This window comes from Panthera onca, chromosome C1 (genome assembly GCF_046562875.1).
Source record: "Panthera onca isolate mPanOnc1 chromosome C1, mPanOnc1 haplotype 2, whole genome shotgun sequence".
Classification (NCBI taxonomy): domain Eukaryota; kingdom Metazoa; phylum Chordata; class Mammalia; order Carnivora; family Felidae; genus Panthera; species Panthera onca.
The window spans coordinates 90,590,613-90,611,972 of record NC_138346.1 but is presented as its reverse complement, the minus strand read 5'-3'; the positions used below and the strand labels follow the sequence as shown (position 1 = coordinate 90,611,972).

General features: G+C 35.5%; 1 protein-coding gene across 1 annotated transcript; it reads left to right on the top strand.

Annotated features, from left to right (window-relative positions):
• Positions 1 to 3,349: 3,349 nt before the first annotated feature.
• On the top strand, positions 3,350 to 4,827 carry LOC144617167 (small integral membrane protein 15-like). The gene has a single exon (XM_078451334.2). The coding sequence runs from the start codon at positions 3,512 to 3,514 to the stop codon at positions 3,734 to 3,736; it is 225 nt and encodes a 74-aa protein (XP_078307460.1). The 5' UTR covers positions 3,350 to 3,511; the 3' UTR covers positions 3,737 to 4,827.
• The last annotated feature ends 16,533 nt before the right edge of the window (positions 4,828 to 21,360 follow it).

Sequence of the window (21,360 nt, the reverse complement as noted above, 5' to 3'; positions counted from 1 at the left end):
GTTAAGCCATACTTAGATTTCTGATCCACACAAAGTATAAAATAATAAATGTGATGTTGGAAACCACTAAGTTTGTGGGCAATTTTGTTATGTGGCAATAAGTAACTAATAAGTATTTTAGAACATCTAATTTAATAAGGCTTATGACCCTGTTTTAAAATATTGCAGAAATCCGTTACAGAGAAACCTCATGGAAATTAAACCTAACCAGTCAATGGAAAGGTCATGTACCAGAGTGCTATTTGTTGAACAATGGTGTTACTATAAAAGTAAAGGATCCCACAATCATGAAACATTAAAAAAAAAAAAAAAAAAAAAAGTTGACTTTTTTTTTTTTAATCTGAGTTGCATCCTTTGTTGTTTTGTGTGGGTTCTTAGAAAAGATACCAATCTTTTGGTATCTTTTTATTTATGAAAATAAAAGCAGAAAGTCCTTTCAGTTCAAACCCCTCTTCTTGAAAATCTTTTACAATGTATCGGTTCGCTTTTCTGCCTTTATGAATACAGCAGAGTAAACTTAGCTGTCTTCTTTTGATGGCTTTCATGCAATTATTCAGCCACTGTATTGAAAATAGATTGTCACTATGTGGTAGTTTATTTAATTTTTTTTTAATGTTAATTTTTGATAGAGAGAGAGAGACTGTGAGCTGGGGAGGGGCAGAGAGAGAGGGAGACACAGAATCTGAAGCAAGCTCCAGGCTCTGTGCTGACAGCACAGAGCCCAATGAGGGGCTCAGGGCTCTAACTCGCGAACCGTGAGATCGTGACCTGAGCTGAAGTCAGAGGCTTAAGCAACTGAGCCACCCAGGCGCCCCTATATAGTAGTTTAGATATAAAAAGGGAAAGGAAGGATGCATAGGCACTCATCCTAAATCATCCACTGGAAAGCCTTTTAGAATAAAACAGTGGACTTAGATTACTTTCTTAAATTTCTCAGTCGACTTGTAGTAAATAATAATAATAATGATATAACAATAAACCAACACTGTATTTATAAGTATCTGTTTATATATATAACAATAAAATGTGTATTATTTTCCACACTAATTGTTTAAAAATCACATTATTAATATTCGTTTGTTTTTGTGAAAGATTTTTTGGGGGAAAAAACCCTCTCCATTTCCATATTATAATTTATAATAATTATTTAGTTAACCAATGTATTCCTTGGTTTTTATGTTACAAACATATGAAAGAGTATTAAAATGGAAGACATATACCATGACAAATAAAGAGCATATGAGTGAACTTTCATTTTTTAATGTGAACATACAAAGATACGATTCCTACTTGTGAAAGGCACATTGTCCTTAGATTTGAGCTTTCAAATAAAATATATATGTTTATATTTATATGTTCCTATTTTACACTTAAGACTTCACTCAAATGGTGTAAATGCTGGACACCTGGGTGGCTCAGTGGGTTGAGTGTTCAACTCTTGATTTTGACTCAGGTCATGATCTCACAGTTCATGGGTTCGAGCCCTGCATTGGGCTGTGTACTGACAGTGCGAAGCCTGCTTGGGATTCTCTCTCTCCCTCTCTCCCTCTGCCCCTCCCCTGCTCACTCTCTCTCTTTCAAAATAAATAAGTAAACTTTTTAAAAATTTGCAAAAATGCTAAGCCAAATGACTATATACATTCTGAGAGAAGGATTATAAAGACTATTATCAAAGTAAGAGGTGCAAAGAAACACAGCTTGAGTTTGTATCCCAGATGGAGTTTGTTACTCTGGAAATTAGAAAAACAAAACCTTTGACATCCATGCCAGGAACTAGAGATATGGATATTATTCTAAGAATTAGCATGGAACCCCAATCTGTCAATTTTTATTTTTGTGATTATCACCACACCTAACATATTATTACATGTTTGTTCTCAAACCAGCAAGGATTCATGACAATGAATTTACAACGATCTATTAATTACTTAAATTCTACCTCTTACCACCTTTCTCTCAATCTACCACCCATTTATGATTTTAATAACAGGATGGATTGTACTATATTTCAGGCCTGTCATTTCTATTATTGAAGGGTCAAGGAAGCCTTATGCAAAAATAAATATCCATGAAGAGATTTTATTCTGATGGTTTTTATTTAATACTCCTCAAAAGTAGATTATTTTCCTTGCCTGAGAAGTACTGAGAAGTCCACACTAACTCCAAGAAGAATTTGCTAATATATCAATTTGTTCTAGTGGAGGGTCACTACTGTCAACTCAGGCTTAGATTACTCACTCTGTCAACCAGAAAGACAAACATTAAATCTAGGCTCACTATCGTGGCTTGCAGCTGGAATTTATCTGTGAGATGCCCCCAGCCTATAGATACCGAATTCTAATTTGATCTTCTAAACTTGAACATGGGATGAAACTTCCTATAGAAAGGAATGATGGTATATCTCTAAGTGTTTGTATGGTTGGCGGCGGTTATAATAGTACAAAATTTTTTTAAGTCTGTTGTAAATGGAGTTATTTATGTGTAACCTGTATAAAGTCATCCCAGAACCTATTCCGGGCTCCCACAGAGCTGATTCGAGAAACTTAATGCAACAGACAAAGATAAAAAAAATAATTTGAATTTTGAAAGAAGTCTTTCTCATCAAGAGCACATTCTTAACGTTAAAAAAACTTCTTGACAACAACTGAGAAATTATGGAAGACCAAGAAGAAATAAGTGTGGTGAGGACAAATCCTTTCCTCTTAACTGGAAGGAGAATAAAGAGAAATTTAATGCATTTATAATTCTGTATGTTTTCTATCATTCATCTCATATATATTGGAAATATTTGCAAATTAATCATCAGAGAGCTATAGAAAGTTAACAAAAATACTTCCATAAGGCTTAACAATCAGAAAATTCTGTGTGCTTCAAATGTAGAGCTGTTTCCTGCTGTCAACAAAAGTCTTGCTGTGATAATCATATTTCTTTTTTTATTTTTTATTTTTAGAGAGAGAATGAGCAGGGGAAAGGGGCAGATGAAGACAGAATCTTATGCAGGCTCCACTCTCAGTGTGGAGCCCAACATGGTGCTCCATCTCAGGAAGCTGGGATCATGACATGAGCCAAAATCAAGTCAGATGCTCAATCCACCGAGTCACCCAGGCACCCCGATAATCACTTTTCTAATTATATATAAGTTCTTTCAGTAGAAAAATTAAACTTCATTGAAATGTCTTTAAAATATTTTAATTCTCCAAAAAAATATTTTGAATTAAAAAGTTTGTTAGGGTTTGATGCTGTGTGTAAAAAATATTTAAATAGTCATCTTTACAAAATGTAAATATTATTAGATGGCAAAATAACAGGTTTATTTATGCAACATTTTTTTTCTTTTAAAGAACTTAAGGCTTCCGGCCTGGAGTATATAGAATTTAAATCTTCTCTCACAAGTATATGGTAGAGCTAAAGAAGAAGAAGACAAGCAAGGGTCATCTGAAATTGTAATTGGCTCACTAATAATCGCAGGACAAGGTTGGAAATAACTACTCAAGCATAAGACACTACCAAGATGTTTGATATAAAGGCTTGGGCTGAGTATGTTGTGGAATGGGCTGCAAAGGACCCATATGGCTTCCTTACAACGGTTATTTTGGCCCTTACTCCATTGTTTCTAGCAAGTGCTGTACTGTCCTGGAAATTGGCCAAGATGATTGAAGCCAGGGAAAAGGAACAAAAGAAGAAACAAAAACGTCAAGAACATATTGCAAAAGCTAAACGACTAAAGAAGGATTGAAGGAATGAACAGGCTCTATAACCAGAGAAAAATCACTTGGAAAATTAAGCAGCTCTGGAAGGACCCACTGAGGTTTCTTTTCTGATTTTTATGACAGTAATTTGTAGTCACTGAAGTCTGAGCACATGGAAGGATCATGTTAGCTGTGACCTCTACTACTGCAACTTTTAGGCTTTGGTGTAGAAGTCTGTTGACAGTTATTGTAAATTGGCATTTATTCTATAAATTCTTTATAACTGATTTACTCATTTGCCATTTTGCAGCTTATGTACTGAAACGAAAACATCCTGTGGAGAGAAATGACTATACATTATGAATTCTTTTCAAATGATGGCTTAGAATGGGGCCCTTTCTGGACAAAAGGAGTTAAGAATGTAAAAATCAAAACTGTCCTGAGGTGAAAAGTGTGCTTTGGCTTAAAAGGCATATAGTATATTATATCTTTTATCATAATTGCTTATTTCTTGGAATAGAATCATTTCTGGCTTTCTCAAAGCCACATATTAACTAATGACTTTTTGTGTTCTGCATTTTCTCATTTTAGCCCTGGAGATAATTATCAGACATTCTGCATTTTTTAAAATCTAATTTTATAAAGAATTCTCTTATTGACTATATAGAATACCACCTACCAGATATAACAGTTTTTGTACTTATGAACACTGCCATTTTCTTAGAGATGTCTTGTTGAGTAGAATAACACTATGATTTAAAGCTTGCAGTAAAAATGCCAAACCTTGTGTTACCTTGGAACCAGTTTACTCTTTCTTGTACTAAGTAGAAATGTGAAGTAGTTAAAATGTCTTATCAGATAATTTGCTCATTATATAGATGCCATTTTTTGTTTTTCTTCCATTCTTTGTTTTAACTTACCTAGTAGTGATATTCTACTTTCTGATGAAACAGGTTCATGGTGAAAATTAAAATTTCAAATTTCTTTTAAGCCATTCTTAAAAAGTAATAGTTAAGTTGTAATTCGTAAGTGGTAAAGAAAGGTTTAACATTTGGAAAAATTTTGGTCATCATACCAGTAATTAGATGAAAAAGGTAAATTATGTCAAAATGAGATATGTGTTAAAATTAGAAATAAAGAGCTAAAGGATCTTTCCTTTAGTTAAGTAGATAACTGGAACTTTTTACTATTAAACAGGTTTTTATAAATGCATAGTCCAGTAATTTTATTTGCTGTCAGTATATAATAGCTTGTTAATGTTTTCCTCCCCTCTGATAATGAATTTTAAATTACAAAAAATTGTCCACCAGCTTTAGTTTAAAAATGGAACTAGATATTGAAATAAATTTGATACTTTTTTATAAAAAAATAAAATTAAAATAAAGAACTTAAAATAATATCATGTAAAAAAGCTTTGTTATACAGGGCAATGTCAAGGCATATAACTTAACTCAACTTAAAGGCTGTTTTCTTCAAGTGAAACTATCTCTTTAAGTGTTAAGAGCAACACCACTGTATTCCATGGCAGCACCAATTTAGTACTCCAGAAAGATTGGTGTGGAGTTTTAATGTTTCACTATTTATATTAAATGTTTTCATTTTCTCGTTCCAATGCACCTTTGGAATTTTTACTTTTTTATGCCCTTCTAAGAGTAGGCAATTTAATTTCCAGAGCATTAATCTTCCAAAAGTTAAATTCAAATCTGATCATTTTGCTGGTGTTCAACCATCCTGTCATGTTGTGTTTATTCTGGAGGCTGCTGCCTTATACTGCAATGTGTATCTTACTGTAATTGATAGCTACTCACAAATAAAAGAAGGAAAAAACTAAAGGTCGATGATGGTAGCTGTGCTATGGAAGCAGGATGTAGAGCTAGATTAGGGGATGTTTCTATTCTAATCTCTATTGTCTAGAGAGTAAGGGCTACATTAGAAAAGGGTCAGAGTTAATGGTAATGGTTGGATCTCTTTAAAAACTCATCCAAATGAACAGAACTATGTTCTCTCTCAATTAATCAATTAATTTCCATCAACAACACCACCACCCCTCTCTGGCTTTCTCTTTCTTTCTCAGAATAGTTCAAAGAACTGTCCAGAATTCCTTTCATCAAGAAAGGAGGCCAAACATCTTCCTCCTTCTCTCGCGTAGGTGGGATGACAATTTCTCAAGGTCAGTCTCATCAGATCAGGCTTTGCTCAGTATTCTTCATTACTTTTTGTTCATGTGACTAGCCAGAATACAGTAATTTCTAAAAGACTGTCTTTAACTTAGTAAGGGAAGAAGCCTGTTGGATTTGAGACCACGGTGCTTTCATTCCAAACCAGTATACTTAGGGTAGAACAAGAGGCATAACCCAAGAATATATTAGGCAAACCTACCTAGAGTTTTATAAGCCAGCCCACCTTATCAGAGTCGGTAGTTATTCTCTATGAATATGTCTACTTCATCAATATCACAGGACGTGAAGATGGTGGTCTGGGGCAATATTTTAAATAACTTAAAGTGATGCTCATGAGCTCTGAAATAGCACCATATTCAAATACCATCTCAGCCTCCTAACAATGAAGTGATTTATTTAAATTTTCTTTCAGTTTCTTCATCTATGAAATAAACATGAACACAAAATACATTTCATAAGAAAGTTAAGTGAATATTTGAGACTTGCATAGCCCAGCATATGGTCTGCCTTACTGAATGTTTCATGTGAAATTGGAGAGAATGTGCATTCTACCATTGTTGGGTAGACTGTTCTGTAAATGGTCAGGTTGCATTACAGTGTTGTTCAAGTTTTCTATATGTCTCCTGATTTTCTGTCTACTTGTCCTATCACTTACTGGGAGAGACGTGTTCAAATCTCCATGTACAATTGTGAATTGTGTCAGTTCTAATTTCAGTTCCATCAATGTTTGCTTCATGTAGCTTGAAGCTCTTTTATGGGGTACATTACACATTTAGGGTTGTTACGCTTTCTTGATGAATTGTAGCTTTTATTATTACAAAACATCTTACTTTATTTCTGGAGACATTCCTTGTCCTCCAAACTACTTTGTCTATTACTAATACATACTCTTCATCCTATCATTAAAACTTGTTGTTTAACTTTTGCCATCCTTTTCCTTTAACTTGTATTAGAGTGAGTGTCTGGTAAGTAGCATATAGTTGACTCTTGCATTTTTATACAAGCTGACAAACTCTTTTAAGTGAAGTGTTTATTCTTCTTAGGTTAAAAATGATTGTATATGTTGTTTAGTTAAGTCTATGATCTTCCTTTACATCCCATTTTTTTCTCAGTGTCTGTTTTCTTTACGATTACTTATTTTTTTATTATTTCACTTTGTCCACTCTGTTGTTGTGTTAACTATAGTTCTTACTAACTAGCTGTTACCCTGCAGCTTGCAATATGCATCTTTAACTTAGAAGTCTAGCTTCGGGGCACCTGGGTGACTCAGTCGGTTGAGCGTCTGACTTCGGCTCAGGTCATGATATCAAGGTTCATGAGTCCTAGCCCCGCGTCGGGCTCTGTGCTGACAGCTCAGGGCCTGGAGCCTGCTTCAGATTCTGTGTCCCCCTCTCTCTCTGCTCCTCCCCTGCTCACACTCTGTCTCTCTCTCAAAAATAAATAAAGATAAAAAAATTTAAAAAAAAATCCAGCTTCAAAGAGCATTTATCCACTTTACATATCATCATTTACGACATCTCTATAACACATTTTATTTCTATATATTTTATAAATCCTGTAACACATTGTCTTTGTTTTCCCTTTAAATAATTCTTTTTAAAAGATTATTAAGGGAAAATTTTCTTTTTAGAAGATTATTAAGGGAAAATTTATTATATTTTATTTCTTTTAAGTTTATGTATTTTTGAGAGCAAGGGTATGAGCGGAGAGGGGCAGAGAGAGAGAGGGAGAGAGAGAATCCCAAGCAGGCTCACCGCTGTCAGCACAGAGCATGAGGTGGGGCTCAATCCCATGAACTAGGAGATCAAGAATCAGACACTTAACTGACTGAGCCACCCAGGTGGCCCTAATTATTTTTATTCACCTACATATTATACCATTCTAGCATAATTTAATCCATTGTGTACATTCAAGTTTCTAGCTGGTATCGTTTTCAAACCAAGACTTTCTTGTACATCTCTTGTAGTATAGATATGTTATAAGGAGCCTTTCCCCTTTTTATTTACAGGAAAGTATCTTTATTTTTGTTCTGGAATCTATTTATCTGATATTTATATAACCTGTTCAACTTCCTTTATTTTTACTAATGTTAGCATCATGTCTTTTTCTATCTTTTCACTTGTGATCTATGTTCCTTCTATGTCAAATGGTTTCTTTCAAGCAGCAGAGGATTGTATCTTGCTTTATATCTAAAATGAAAATCTCTGACTTTTAATTGGAGTGTTTAAACCATTTATATTTGATGTCATTAATGATATGGTTGGGTTTAAATTTACCATCTCTCTATTGAATTTCTGTCTATCCCATATGTTTTTTATTCCTTTTCTCCTCTATTTCTGCTTTCTCTTGGACTGTATTTTTTTTTTTAATGATCCCTTTTTATCTCCTTGTAAGCTTATTAGCAGTAACACTTTATTGTGTTATTTTAGGGTTTATACTACTATTTAAACCCTACTACACTATATATAATACTATATAATACTATAAACTATACTATATATAGTATATATACATATATATGTATACATATACTATAAACTATAGTTTATGCTATAAAAAGTATACATGTCTAAGTTGTCACAGTATACCTTCAAGTTATATTACATTACTTCATGAATAAAATAAGGCCCTTAAAACAATATACTTTATATTTTTCCTTTCTCAGGCTTTGTGCTATTATAGTCAGCCTTTTACTTCTTTGTAATGTTATAAACCCCACAATTATGTTGTTATTTTCTCCAAACACAATTAATTATCTTTTAAAGAAATTTATGTAATGAAAAGAAAGGCTTTTCCTCATGCAGTTAGCATATCCTGTGCTCTTCATTCCCTTGCGGAGGCCAGATTTTCATGTGGAGCATTTTGCTGCCATTTGATGAACTTGCATTAACATTTTTATAGTGGAAGTCTGCTGGGATAAATTTTTTCAAATATTATGTTCCTGAATTTTTTTTTTTTTTTATTTCATGTTGCTTTTTGAAAGATATCACTAGGTAAAGGGTTCTGGGTTAAAGAATTGCATGTATGGTCACTTGAAATTTTCTCATAGTTCACCTATGCTTTATTATTTCCCCAAGGCTCTGATCTTGGATAATTTATATTGGTCTATCTTCAATCCACTAATCTTTTCTTATGTAATATCTAAGTTGCCACTAATCTCATCTAGTGTATTTTTCATCTTAGGTAGTATATTTTTCAACTGTAAAAGTTTGACTTGAGTATCTTAAATATCTTACTTGTTTCTACTTAACCACTCAATATTTTCTCTAGTCCAATGGTTCTAAATCAGGGGTATTTTATCCTGTCAGGGGACTTTGGTAAAGGCTGGATAAATTTTTGATTGTCACATTGAGAGTAGATCAAGTGACTTTTAATGGTAGAGGACAGAGATGCTGCTAACCATTGTACATTACTCAGGACAGACCCCAAGCAATAACAAAAATAAAATAAAATTTATCTAGTAATTTATTAAGATGTCAATAGTACTACATTGAATATTATGGCCCTTTCAGGTCTTGCTTTTTTAGCTTTGCTAGGTGGGGTTAGAGAAGCATTTATTTTAGGTATAACTTTTTTTTCTACTACTAAGGCAAGAACAATGCTAATTCTGTAATAATTCTAGGTGAAATAGGAAGCTTTCCATTCTGGCTGCTGGAAACTGTTACATTCTTGGGACCCTTTGAATACTGCATACAGTTTCCTCACTTCTTTCAGACTGTCTTTCCTTGGCCTCAGGTGGTTTATTTTTTTTTTTTTTAAATTTAATGTTTAGTTATTTTTGAGAGAGACAGAGAGTGCGAGCTGGAGAGGGGCAGAGAGAGTGGGAGACAGAGGATCTAAAGCAGGCTTCGCTCTGTCAATGCTGAGCCTGATGCGAGGCTTGAACTAACAAACTGTGAGATCATGACCTAAGCCGAAGTCAGATGCTTAACTGACTGAGCCACCCAGGCGCCTGACAGGTGGTTTCTTTAAATACATGCACTAATAGGTAATCAACTGAACACTTTCTGCATACCCCCAGAGTTCTTTGTCCTTGTGTCTCTCTGCTTTGCTACTCTGCCATGCAATTCTAGCTGCCCTATCTTCCCTGGACTGCCAACTCTATTTCCTCAATTCAAGGAGGCTCTGCCAGAGTATTCTACCTGCACTGTGACCTGGAAAACTTCTCTAGGTGGTGAGCTGGTGAAATAAAGGGCCTACCTAGTTGGTTCTCATATCTCAGGGATCACCATTCATTGCCTAATGTTTAATGTGTTATGAGTTGTTGTTTCATATTTTTATTTTATTCAGTTTTAGGATATTGTGAATATTCTATATTGGGTGTCTCTTTTTTGGTATCATCCCATAAATAATGATGTTTAACTAGACAAGTAGGTTACTATACATTAGCTTGAGCTTTTCCAGGCTTTCTTTCCAAAGTATGTTTCCAGGTTTTATTAGGGCATGTCTGGAGTCACCTTTTTGGGGGGGTTAGTTCCATCTGATGATTAAATCAGGGCTGTGCTGAATGCCTCAGATATCCAACAAGGTTTTCTCATTCTTATTGTTTAAAACTTAAATGTCCTTTAGCCTTGTGTTTGATTTGGGGAATGTTTACCTTATGGCTTGTTTCCCTGTCCTTGCTGAGTCTTATCCTTTGCACGCACAGTTTAGTTTTCAAAGACTCAAGGGCACTTCTATACATATTTTAGAGCACTTTCTCTAGATAGTTTCTGCCTATATGGTACCTTGCCCTGTATCTCACTTTAAATGTAATTTTCTCAGTGCTGTGTTTTTTAACAATCCCCTCCACCCCCGGAAATCTGAGTCCAGTGTTCCTTTTTTTTTTTCTTTTTTTAACTTTAATTTATTATTTTTGAGAGACAGGGCATGAATAGCAGAGGGGCAGAGATATAGGGAGACACAGTATCCGAAGTAGGCTCCAGGCTCTAAGCTGTCAGCACAGAGCCCAACACGAGGCTCGGACCCACAAACTGTAAGATCATGACCTGAGCCGAAGTTGGATGCTTAACCAAATGAGCCACCCAGGTGCCCCAGTCCAGTGTTCTTCTATACTATTTCAAGGAAACCTACAATTTTTGTTCATAGGGATGCTCACAATTTGTAATGAGATATATTTTGTGTGATTATATGATTAAAGAAGTGCTCTCCTGCAAAAAATCAATATTTAATTGAGCTTCAGGGTTAATTAGAAGGAATCTGAGCTTAAACAGGGTCAAAGACACTACCTTCCTTTTGCTCACCATTGTATCTAAGTGTGTGTTAAAGTCCTAGGTACAGAGCATATACTCAACACAAACTTAGTTGAAGGAATGAATTCATAAATTCACTCTGTGGTTCCTCAAAGACTCTTTGGGGTTTTCCTGCCTTATCCTTGAGAGTAAGTACAAGAAGCAAACATTATTATTGTATTTACTTGAAAATAAAATTCAGTGAAATAAAATAAAATCCAGTTTATAAGATCATTTTTATTCCTTAGTCCTGTAAGTAGGTCTTATCTCTGCTAATACAAAATGTTTTCTTCAGGAACATAATTCCATCATTTCCCCCATGAAACAGGAAACAGCATCAACAAAAATAAAAGTATTAAAACCCTTTGAAATAGTTTAAAATAAATAAACTCCCAGTTATCCAGCAAATACCAAAGCAAATAAACAAATTCAAACTAAGTTAATCCCTTACCACATTTGAACATGTTTCATATGGGATTTCTCTTTAAAGTTAGTTACAAATCTCCTTAAGTTAACCAAGAGGAGTTAATTTCCTCATTTGGATTGAAATCTACTGCCTCAGGATAAAAAGTCTTTAAGGGACAAATTATAACTCCAACCAGGAAATTGTTCAAAAAGAAAGTAAAACCCAAAAGGACATTAAAGACACTTAAAAATTAATAAATTGTAAGAATCCAACCCCCAAACTTCTATAAGTTGTTAGCATCTACTTAGGATGAAGAAAACTAGAAAGAATACCACTCCCATGTACCCTTGTAACAACTACAACATCAGCAACAACAACAAAAAGTTGTAATCTACAAAATCACAGTACCTTGAGAACAGTTAAAGGCCTGATAACAGAGTCCAAGAGTAACCACCTACCTTGAAATCTAAGGAGAGGTATGCTGCCAAGTAAGGTCTAAATGCAAAAACACTTGTTTTTCTAGGGTAGATACCATACAAGAAGGTATGAAACACTCCTATGTTTATTGTAGCATTGATCATAATAGCCAAGATATGGAAGCAATATATGTGTCCTTCAAGAGATAAATGGATAAAGATGTGATATACATATACATTGGAATATCATTCAGCCAAAACAAGGAAGGAAATCCTGCCCACTGTGACAAGATGCCTGGATCCTGTGGGCATTATGCTAAGTGAAATAAGTGAGACAGAGAAAGACAAATACCCTCTGATATTACATATAGGTAGAATCTAAAACAGCTGAATTCATAGAAGCAGAGAATAGAATGGTGGTTACCAGGGGTCTAGGGGGTGGGGGAAATGGGTAGATATTGACTGGTCAAAGATATAAACTTCCAGTTATAAGATTAGTAGGTTCTGGAAATCTAATGTCAGCATGGTGATTACAGCTAACAATAATTGTAGATCTGAGAGAGTAGATCTTAAATGTTCTTATCACAAAAAGGAAGTAGTAATCATGTGATGTGATGGAAATATTACCTAAGGCTATGGTGGTAATCATTTCAACAATACATTGAGTGTATCAATTCCATCCGTTGTATACCTTAACCTTATATAATGTTATACATCAATTTATATCTCAATGAAGCTGGAGGAAAAAAAAAAAACAGTCATAAGAGAAAACACCGAAGAAACAATTTTCTGTGTCTGTGTTTTATTTACTGGAAGTTTTAACATCCAGGCTCTTTTCCACTGAACAGTCAATTTTTGATATTTCTATAACTAAACTCTTCAACAGTTAATATTCATCAAGTACAGGTTTAATGTCAAATGCAAACCACCAAAAAATTCAAAATATAAAATAATTTTTAATTTCTCTACCATCTTTTAAAAAATGTTTTAATAGGCTTTTTCAGGTCTATATTCTTTTTCTGTACAGACTAGACTCCGACCTAGCAGTTTCTCTGATCCCACTGTGTTTTCTACGATTGCTGAATTCCACAGGCTTTTAATATTTTTGTTTCTTCTCAGGATCAGGGTTTCTAAAGTTACTGAAGTTGGCTCACCTTTTTTAATTATTCCCATTTCTCTAAACTCAAAATGTTACATTATGCTCCCTTTCTTTCTCTACTCTCTTCACAGGCCGAAACTGAGTCTCACAGGTTTTATGCTTCTAGGCCTAACCCACTCATACATGCAAGTAGTTTTCCAAAAAGTCTAATTTTCCCAGAAAATTTCAAAAAACAAAATTATCAATGAGTGAATTATCTGCGTTCAAAAAATACATTGAATCATTTTATAAACTGATTCTATATATTCCTTTAGCAACTTGACCTGACATCACAATTCTTTTCTACAAAAAGCCAGATTTTCCCAAGTCTATACTTTTATGACAGGATCTACTTTTGCTATAATGTTTTCCAGATATGATCACTAACAAAGAGACCGCCTAGGGAAACCATGTCTGACAAACGAACAATGCTCTTCTTAAATAAGATATACTTTTTAAAGTTCTTTTGTTATTAATACACTTACAAAGATAAGTAAAGAACAGTATTAGTGTGTAGGAGAAATTTCCTAAAGACTACTTTTCATGACAATTTAACATAAAAACTAAATTAATATGATTAATTTTTGCTGTTGATTATTCTTTGGATAAGAACGTACAATGCTTAGGCAGTATTTTTTAAATATCATAATCTAACCGCATGTTGGTTTCATTTATAGTGCTCTTGGACCTTCTTTTCAAAAGTAACATAGTACATCAGGTCCAAGAATAATAAAGTCCATACTTGATTATAAGCCAAAAATGTTACCTCTCCTTTCTCCCCACACATACTTCTGTTATAGATTATTAGGATTTGCTTGCTTCTAAGAAACAGGAACAGGAAGAGAAATCATTGCATATAATCCTTATAAAAGGAGGTTGTTATATTATTCTTTGCTTTCTTTTCCTTACAGAAAAACTTAAGCTTAGAGAAGTAAGAAAGATTTCACTCATGTGTGGAATTTGAGAAACAAAACAAACAAGCAGAGCCGGGGTGGAGGAGCTGGGTTGGGGGAGGGATGGGTGGTGGTGGGGGGGGCTGAGGGGGAGAGAGAGAGAGAGAGAGGATTCTAACAGACTCTTAACTATAGAGAACAAACTGATGACTACCACAAGAGAGGTGGGTAGGAGGATGGGTGAAATAGGTGGTGGAGATTAAGGAGTGCACTTGCGATGAGCACCAGGAGCTGTGGAAGTGTTGAATCACTATATTGTATTCCTAAAAGCAGTATTACACTGTATGTTAACTGACTGGAATTTAAATAAAAACTTTTTAAAAAGATGCCTAAATTCTCTCAGTTAATTAGGAGTAATGCAAGGGCTTTTTTAAAAATGTGCAATTTAACTCTAGAGCACATGTTTCAAAGCACTGCTTCCTTGTAAGATGGTGAAGGGACTTTGGGAACAGACACAAGCTGCAATGTATATCTTTCATTTTCACTTGATTCTTTGAGATAAGTGTCTCTTAACTGAAATGCCTTCAACAAACAAACAAACAAACAAAACCCGATATAGTGGCAACTGGCAATCAAAATATGTTCCAAGAAGGAATATTAACAATATATCTCTGATCTGTCATATCTTGGAGGAAAACACCAGAAATGGGGGAGTAGTCTGCCTTAGAAACATGGGGATACTGTGCTCCTTTAAAGGTCATATCTGAAAAACAGATTCTCTTTCCAGTTTGTAAGTTCTTGGTTGTAAACTATTGAATTCAATTGGACCATAAGAGTGGATTAAAGTTGGTTAAAATAGTTTGTTTTTCATTTCGCTAGCTAACTTATGAGCCATCTGGAACAAATTTCATGGAAATTAGAACCTTAAAAGTGCAGTTTGACGTTTTAACTGAATTTAAAACTTTTTTGCCACTTTTCCAAGAAGTAATTACAATTTCACTAATGATAAGATAAAAATGATGATATGACCTAGTAATGGTAAAAGTGTGGTAAAATAGCTCTCATAGACTGACAATAGTGCCAGTTCATACATATTTCATAAAATCGATGTAAAAAGGTGTGTTTAAAAACATTATAATATTAACACTCTTTGGTTAAATGATTCTACTTCTAGTACCCCGTTATAAAAAAAGAAATGCCAGAAACAAATAGCTATGTGCAAGGATATCATCACAGTGGTATGAATAATAAAAAGCTGAAAACAACCTAACTATTCCACATGGAGGAATTAAATAGGATTTGAAAACATTCATACAACAAGAGTAATATGGAGCCATTGAAATGATTTTTGAACTTGTAATGGTATGATTCCAATCATACAATATGTGCATATGTATGTATAAATATGTATATGAGTATGTATGTCTGCATGTATACGTATATATGCATAGCAATATATGTGAATACTTATCAGAAGAGAGAAAGAAGGAAAAAGAAGTTAAGGGACTGTGACTGATTTTTAAAACATTTCTCTGTATTTTCTTTTTTTTTTTTTTTTTTTTCTGAAATGAACATGTGTTATAAATAGGGCAATCTTACATTCAACATTCCCCAGAAGAGCTCCAGGTTATCCCAGAATCATTACTTACAGTGACCCAGTCTACTTGGAAAAGCATCTTTGAACAATAAATTCTATGATACACCTCAATATAATTCAGGGGGAAAAAAGCTTAATAATAACCACAAAGTGGCATAGGATTGGACCATGCATATATGTGCAAGAAAGTTGAAGGATATATACCCAAAATCTATCAACACAACCCTACTAGAATTTTTAATTACATAAAAAGAATAAAAGTTATGGTATTGACATAACATATCATATCACAATTTGTGAACAAAACATATTCAAGGAATAATATCTGAAATTATAGCAATGGAGAATGCAATTCTAAAGTTGAACACTTGAGTTTTGAGTAAGCAAATTTTTAAAGATTTCCTAAAGTATTTGGAGTAAGAGTCTTATAATTCCAACAGCAGGGATTATTAAACTTTGCAAAGGTACTAAAAGCAGATTACCAGATTAAATGTCTCCCAAGGACAGTGAATTAATTTTTCACCTGAATTTCCTCTGGCACTATTAGAAAAATCTGAATCATACAAACAAATATTTAAATGATACCACAGAGGATAGTATTCTAATAAATTCTAAGCAGAAAAAGACAAGAAGATCTTATAATGAAATAATTATAAGTCAGTGCAATTTTAAGCACATTTCTCTACTTTCTACCACATTTCTCTGCAGTGCACTTTATAAGTGATCCCTTTAATTATAATCTTTTTCTGGATACCACATCAAACCAAGCGTGGTCTAAGCATTTAGTTCCAACCAAATTTCCACTCCCTCCAATGTCACACTAGCCAACTTCTGAGCCTCTCTTCTGAGAAATGTAAGGAAATCAAATTTCAAGAATGCATTTGAGTGAAACAATGAATGGCACCACATGATAGCTAATAAGTTTGCTCTTTATTAACAACAGCATTGGATTAAACATGGGATGGATTGTCCTCAGGCCAATAGACAGGCAGATGCTCACAATGTTGACTGGCTATGAGATGAAAGGAGCCAGGACACTCAGAAAGGGAGGCCATCCAGCAAAATGAACCCAACTGCACAGTAGTATCCACAAAACAACATGCAAATGGATGATTCTTCTTTTCCCTCATCTGCCGTTTATTTTTCTTCAAGTGTGAAGCCATAGACTCTTATATGGAATGTACTACATTCATTATATCTGTAGATAGTGCTTTTTGGATCAACTAAATCAAAATGGAGATAGAGAACGGGGAGATGCTAATCAAAAGCATCACATGTGCACAAAATATATATAATCTTAAAGGACTGCCAATTCAGTACAAGTCAGAAATGTGATTCAACAGCAATAATAACAGAAAAGCAATAACAGCGGTTCACCAGGACAAACAGAACCAGACGAGCAATGGCACCTCCCAAGAGTCTCATCCGTGCTTCTTAGGGAATGTCTGAAATATGAATTCTATTCTGTAAGCCAGAGATTTTGAGGAACAGTTAAAAAAATAAACACAAAAGCAAACAACTACAATAAAGAATAACCATAAGGATAACAGAAACCAAAAGAAACAGAGCTCACACATAGAGACCAAGCATGTGTGGACTGACAGACCTGAGCATGTTTCCCTTGGAGGAAAGGGCACTTACTGGAGTTACCCAGTTCTCTTCAACAATATGAAAAGTAGGTACATGGAAAGGAGACAGTTTCGTCTGTGGGCTTCCCGAGGGCAGGCCTAGAAACTACAGATAAATGGACATGACATAGTTATGAGAACATTATAGAAAATGGAGGGCTTCAAATTAAATGAGGCTGCTTTTGGAAATAATGTGCTCCACCCACATCATTGAAGAAAGTCCCAGGAAGGTTCAATAACAATGCAACAGGCAACAACACGCTGGCATTATGCTCACCTATTATGTGCCAAGTGCCAACCGTTCTGCATGTAATGCTTCCCTTAGCCTTCACAACAGCTCTTTCACATGGATATTCTTAGAGGGTGTTTTACATAGAAGGAAACTATCCTGTCTGTGTTCATAAATCAGTAAGAGGCAAACAAGAATTTATAGCTAAGGACTTTAATTTTAGAATCCTGGTTCCCACTTTCCAGAAGACTACATAAATCAGTTAAATCGCTGAATTAAACAAATTGATGTCATTTCTACTATTTTGACTAATTCTACCATTCCCTGCCTCAGTTTCTATGGGGGTTAGCAGGTTACTTCAATCTATTGTGTATAAATGCTGTTAAAGTTGCTCTCCCTTAAGTTATAGAAAAGACCTTGCACAGCATGCAGTTCCTTCCACACCGCATGCCCAAAGCAAAATAACACCACGCCAAACTAAGTCAGTGAGAAATCCCGGAAACGGTAACTTTAACTCTTCCCTCAACTGTCAATTTAAGTAAGAAAGGTCAGGGCTACAACCTTGTGAGAGAAAGGTAAATACAGTTTGGTGAGAGAAGGGAAGAAGGGAACAGCAAGACAAGTTTATGGCCCATTTCCCTCTTGAACCAGATAGTCAATGACAGTTGCAATAATCTGGGAGGAGAGAAGATGCTTGGAAATCAGAGGTGGGGAGCAGCAGCCACATCAAATAACTTTAAACAGGAGCAATTTCTTATCCACTTTTGTGCAAGATCCACCTGACTTTGTTTTTTTTTAAAGGAGTAAATATGGGTGCGGTAGAGACCAGAACTGGGAGGAAGGTAAGTTTCCTGGGAACATAAAGAGTCATCTCAGTGATAAGAAGACAAAACTTCACCCAGGAGCCGTATTTGCCCATGTATACCGCAGGACGAGTTGATTGGGAAAAAAAAAAAAAAAAGATTCTGCTAGAAGGATGGATCCAGTCATCTTAGAAAGGTGGATGAAGCTCAAACTAGTATAAACACCCTTTGCTGGGACACAATGTTTTCTTACAGAGGAAGAGTAATGGTCAAAGTATTTTGAAAATATCATCTTGGTATGTTTTTCCTGTCGTCCCTAAGAAATCCAGTTCTCAGTCTGTTCTCCTGAAATTACAGTCACGAAGGAAAGGAGATGAGTGAAACATCCTTGGGAAAGGACAATAAGACCTGTGATATCTGAGCCACACAGAAACAGAAAAAGTGGATGGCTTGCCTCTAATATGTAAGATTTGGGGCACCTGCTTGGCTCAGCTCGTTATGCCTCAGACTCTTTCTTGATTTTGGCTCAGGTCACGATCTCAAGGTTTGTGAGATCGAGTCCCACATTGGGCTCTGCACTGATTGTGCAAAGCCTGCTTGGGATTCTCTCTCTCCCTCTGTCTCTGCCCCCACACCCTTCCAAAAAATAAATAAACATTAAAAATATACATATCATGGAAGATTTGCAAGAATAGAGAAGGCAGGCAGAAAAGTGGTGACACTCCTATATTCTTCCTCTCTTCTGTGGGATTATGTCTTAGAATAGAGAACTCTATTAGAGAGGCAGAAGAAGAAGCCAGATTCAGTGCTCCTTTTCCAAAGGAGATTCTAGCAGGAGACACACGTCGGATGCCTCAGCCACACTGTCACATGCTGAGTTGGAACAGCCACAGCAGAGAACTAACAGTAAGGGAGCATTTTTAGGCAGAGAGAAAGAAGTTGAGCTTCTGTTTATTTTTAACTGCACAGTACTGAATTTACCAAATTGGAATAAAATAAGTGTTTTCCAATTCCCATATGATGTGGGGACAGATGATGAAAGTTTAGATGAGTTACAGAAAGCAAAAACTGTACATTTTGTATTTATTCAGCTGAATATACTATATCCTTTGGCAAATCCATAAATGAGTCACTAGACAGTTACTGGTAAGTTGCATGGTAGGTCAGTGTAACAATTCTAGCTTCCTGAGGTTTCTAATATTATTTAAAGAAAAACTCTAGCATGTCTTTAGACCCCAGATTGGTTATGCTGATAAAACTATGATGTGAAAATTATTGCTTCCTTCCTTCCTATATACCTGCTTGTTGAATGAAGACAATGAAATGGCAACACAGCTTTTAAGCATAGCAATAAGCTGCCTTCCAGAAGTTCTTTGGTTCTGTTACTATTAGTATTATTCACAAATTTACAGGTTTTCTACAGTTTCAAAAGCAATACTCATCTAAAATACCTGCTCAAAAACACCCCAGACGTAAAACAGTGGAACTGTAACTAGCATCATTGCTTCTAGACAAAAACATATCTAAGCAAAATAATACTGAATACACAATTTGTTGTTAGCGACTCCATTCAACACATTTAAATAGTACCTTCTCATTTTAACATTCCCTTTATGTGCTCACTTCCTTTGCTTTTATCTATTTAACACACCTCTTCACCCTTGCCTTTAATTTATCACATCCCACTGGGCTGTCTGATCCAGTTTTAAAGAAACGCAGGGGATCTGTATTAGTCTTCTATTGCTGCCATAACAAATTACAGCAAACTTAGCAGCCTAAAGGAAACAAACTTACCTTTTTACAGTTGTAAGAATGTGGGTCATAAGTCTAATATGGGTCTCACTGGGCTAAAACTAAGGCACCAGCAGGGCCATGTCCTTTCTGGAGGCTCCAGGTAAGAGTCTATTGTCTATTTCCTTGCTTGTTTGAATAGTTGACAGAATTCCATTCCTTGAAGTTGTAGAGTTAAGGTCCTCACGTCCTTGCTGTCTATCAGCTCACAGCTGGCCCCAGCTCCAAGAGGCACCTGCAGTCTTTGGCTTGTCACCCCCTTCCTTCATCTCCAAAATCAACAACAAAGGATAGAGTCCCTCTGACATTTTAAATCTCTCTTTCCTCTTCTTTGCTCACAGCTCTCTAACTGGGGTTGTTTTTTGTGTGTAAGGGTTTATATGATTAAATTGGGCTCACCTAAATAATTTAGAATGCTCTAGCTAAGGTCTGTAACCTTAACCCTATCTGCAAAGTCCTTTTGCTACATATGGTAACATAGTCACAGATTCTGAGGGTTAAGACTTGTACATCTTTAGAGAGCTATTATCCTGACTATCACAGGCAGACAGTGGAATTCTGGTGCTTCCTTTTCCTTAAATGATGGGGCTGGCTTAGAAAACATTGCTTTTCTAGTTCAAACGTGCTGCTTTCATAATATGATGTTGATGATAACCTACCATCCACTGACATTTATATTTTTTTCTCTTCCTTTAAAAGCAAACTCTCAGCCTTTTCAATATGTCAACAAGCTAATCTAATAAATCCATACATGCATCTTGGTAAAATAAGCTAAGGATGTGATTTCCAAAAGTCTGATTATTTGCAGTTCTTATTTAAATGATCATGATTTCATCATCCCATACGTTAATGATTCAGAAGACAGTGATTTTCACAGGTGGATGGTCTCATGGTTGGCATCAGAAGAGGGCTCCCTCAAGTCCAGATGGTGTTTATAGGGCACTATAACTTAGGTATGGCAGAAGCCTCCTAACATGTAGAATCATTACTGTTTATCATGAGGTGGATGCTGTGGTGTGCCATCGACATATCCTACCGGAAATGAAGCATTTATGTTCTCAACTGCTGGAGAGCTGGAGGAAGACTGCCCTAAGCCCTCCCCAATGACCATCTAGCTACTGCTCCCAAGGTAGAAAGTCCTTAAAGGGGCATGTGACATCTTATGCTTGATCAACATGGGGAATAAAGGCTCGGCCCCTTGCTCAACTCAGGCCAACTTTGAAATGCCAATCTAGCTCCCGCACTCCTCAGGAGATCAATGCAGGTTTTTCTGCAGGCGAAATCACAACTCTACTTACTTCTCCTTCTTTTCAATCATGGTTTCATCCTCTCTCCTCCACAGGTATGGATCTCAGTCAA